This window comes from Austrofundulus limnaeus, unplaced genomic scaffold, assembly GCF_001266775.1.
Source record: "Austrofundulus limnaeus strain Quisiro unplaced genomic scaffold, Austrofundulus_limnaeus-1.0 Scaffold174, whole genome shotgun sequence".
NCBI lineage: Eukaryota > Metazoa > Chordata > Actinopteri > Cyprinodontiformes > Rivulidae > Austrofundulus > Austrofundulus limnaeus.
In genome coordinates this window covers 710631-713986 of record NW_013952576.1, presented here as the reverse complement: position 1 = coordinate 713986, position 3356 = coordinate 710631, and the positions used below count along the sequence as shown (strand labels likewise).

The 3356-nt window shown below is 42.8% G+C and overlaps 1 protein-coding gene across 2 annotated transcripts in view; it reads left to right on the top strand.

Annotated features, from left to right (window-relative positions):
• The window catches only part of pcyox1l (prenylcysteine oxidase 1 like), a 13738-nt gene that overhangs the window by 7938 nt on the left and 2444 nt on the right, over positions 1-3356 (top strand). Inside the window, exons 5-6 of one of the 2 annotated variants that reach the window (XM_014017674.1) lie at positions 23-148; positions 1516-1927. In XM_014017674.1, the coding sequence (XP_013873128.1) occupies positions 23-148; positions 1516-1927 (538 nt within the window). Of the gene's footprint in view, positions 1-7; positions 149-1515; positions 1928-3356 lie in introns of both variants that reach the window. The other variant, XM_014017673.1, reaches the window with a different exon arrangement.

Genomic DNA, 3356 nt, shown 5'->3' with positions numbered 1-3356 from the left:
GATTCAGGTGCTGTTTCTTTAGCTGGTGCCCAGAACAACCTGTGGGCTGTGGAAGGAGGCAACAAGCTTGTGTGTTCTGGTCTGCTGAGGATGGCCAACGCTAATCTGCTGAAGGCACGGGTCAATTCCATCTCCCCCGTCCAATCAGGTAGTTTAATATTTCACCACTAATCCAGTTCATCTCAGCTTCTAAAGTTATTTTCAACCCAAGAAATCAAGATCTTTAATGCTTCACAGTCGGGGAAACAAGCAGAGAAGAAAAGGTCCCAGCTATCAAAATGGCAGCATCTGATTTAACTAATGAAATATTAAAAATCTGATTTATTAATATTGATCCAAAAGTAGCTTGAGCTGCAAGAATATAGGAGCATTTGAAACCGTGTAAAAAGAAAAAAAAAACCTTAAGAGCCACAAAACCGTAGCCTGGTTAAAAACCAGACCCTTGTTCTTCGCTTTGCTTCGTACGAGGGTCTGGACTCTCAACGAGAAGCGATTGCTTCCTGGAGGCGTGGCCTCTGTTGAAGTTTACAATGATTGGATCAGTTAACTGCGACGTAAGTGTGCCAGCTCCACTGTGAAGGAGGCTAAGCTAGGAAGCTAACCGGAAATTGTGTGCGTGCACTGTAAACAACCCTACTGAGAGGAGAGAAGAACCGAGCCGGATGAGACAGCTGTAAATGAGAGCTGCAGGTTAGGGCTGCGCAGTATATGTGGTAGACGGTAGAAATTTATACTCTACCGTCCTATCGTCATTACGTCATCTCACCTGTGTCAACAGGGCTGCGAGTGCAGAGACAACTGAGCAGGAGTTTGAAATATAATGAAGAAATTCTAGCATTTTAAAACACATATAGAGACGATAAAGCCACAAAATTTCCACAAAAGTACAGAAAATCGATGTTGTCGTTCAAAACCCCTCCTCCTGTTCTGATTGGCCCGACTGAAATTCTCCCGGAGAAATCCCAGACGGAGCAGTGAAGGGAAACTAGATTTGAGTGGAACTGCGTAGGAAGGCACGGGCCAGGCTAACAAAAACAAATCTAAACCAGGTAATTTTTACAGATATCCAGCTCAAACTTGGTGGTAGTAGCTGAGGCTTGTGCTCGACATATTCAATATTTAGGATATCGTGAGTGAATAACATAATTTACAATGTTTGACCATAATAGCTCTGTCCCTGTTCGGTGTAAGAAAGATTTTAGTTTGAATCTCTAGCATGATGGACGGCTGCAGATACGCATTTCTTCAAGAAACACTAGGCCTTTAAATATGTTAAGTAATGGAGGAGAGTTCATTTCAGCCATGTACTGTTTACTGCTGTTTTGTTGTAGTCCGGATGCCTACATGACATCCAACTGTATCCTCTGAACTCAGACGGTCCTGATGTGATGTGTGCATCTCGTTGCAAATCACTGCAGACATGAACCCCATGAGGCTGGGGACATGTGGCACCACACAAGCATTTTTTTTTATCACTTTAGTGCTGCAGTAGATCTTGATGTTTTCGTGCTGCAGGTGAGGCGCTCCAGTACCAGCTGAACTTCACCACAGCAGCAGGAACAGGATCAGAGCTGTACGACATCGTAGTGTTGGCAACCCCGCTCCAGGACAGCCTCGGTTCTGGGCTGGAGTTCCACGATTTCACGCCCCCCTTCGACCACCTGCCCGGCAGCTACCACAGCACCGTGGCCACCATCGTTCATGGCTACCTCAACACCTCTTTCTTTGGGTTTGCGGACCCCCGCCTGTTCCCCTTCGCCAGCGTCCTTACAACCGACACGCCCGCCCTGTTCTTCAACAGCGTGGCCAGCGCCTGTCCCGTCAACATCTCGGCCGGGTTCCGGCGCAGGCAGCCGCAGGAGGCCGGAGTCTACAAGGTGTTCTCAGCTCAGCCGCTGGACAAGTCCGAGCTCAAAACTCTCTTCAGGTCGGTCAAGTAGTGATTTCCACAACGAGCTGTATTTTAGTTCTTCAGAAAATAGTTTTCATATAAAAATATATACAACCCCAATTCCAACCAAGCTGAGACGTTGTGTAAAACAAAAGAACACAATGATTTGCAAATACTTTTTGAACTATACTCAACTGAATACAGTGCAAAGAAACTTTCAGGGATGCTTCCTTTATACCCAATGATGACGCACCTGTTCCCAATTAACCTGTTCACCTGTAAAATTCTCCAAACAGGTGTTTTTTTTGGAGCGTTCCTCAACTCGCCCAGTCTGTTGTTGACCCTATCCAAGTTTTTTTTTAGAATGTGTTGCAGGCATTAAATCTCAAAATGAGTGAAGATTTACAAAGAACCAATAAGTTTATCCATTTGAACATTATAGGGGCAATATTATGTGTTTCTCAGGCATATATTTAAATTCTCTATCATAATAAAGCATATATGTCACCTTTAGTTGTTATTAAAATGCTGTTTATTGTTTAAATAGTAAATAAACTTGACTTCTCATCATATCCGTTTCTAAACACCTTGAAATTGGCCTCTGTCTCTTTAAGAACGTCCTTCCATTTCTGTCCTGCCCATTTCAGCTCGGGGCCGGGTGTGTGTGTCAGTAGCTATGTTTACATGGACATAAGTAATCGGATTAAATGACCGTTCGGAATAAAAATGTGTCATTTAAACAGCCCTTTCGGATTATTCTGATCCGATTGAGCTAGATCCGAATGAATTTTTAATCTGAATGAGAAGGGTGGGTGATGTCGATTGATAATTGGAATGACGTTCATGTAAACACTTAATCGGATCATCTTATTCTGATTGTAGAAAACTGACCTGATTCTTCTGACTTTCATCCCGAAGAGGTGGGGCAGCAGCTCAGCTGCGCTGCACCGCGCAGAACTTTTCCTCCACGTTCTCTTAACAGATAAAAAAGGAGGCAAACAGCAGACGTTGCTTCGCCAAAAAAACAAAAAAGAAAAACATATTGCTTCATCTTTAGCTCAACCGAGGAGTAATGACGTCTCAACCGTTATTAAAAGCTGACACGGGTCCTTCCTGAGCGCACAGAGGAGCTTTGTTTACGTTTGTAACACGGAAGTAGAGCTGAAAGTTTACAACACTGCGCATGTCCAGACTTTTATTCTGAATAAAAGTCCGGTGCATGTAAACACTTGTCGTGATCAGATTGTGTACATGTAAACAGTATACATTTCAATCCGATCAAAAAATTTTGTGCATGTAAACATAGCTGATGAGAGATCCTTCAAACATGTTTCTGAGGGCACAAATTTAAAAGTATCTGATTGGATAACTGTATTTTCATGAATTAAACATTTTTTGCTCAACTACAAAATAGTTTCCAAATAAAGAAGGAAAATAACTACATTGAAAATACCCTACTTTATAT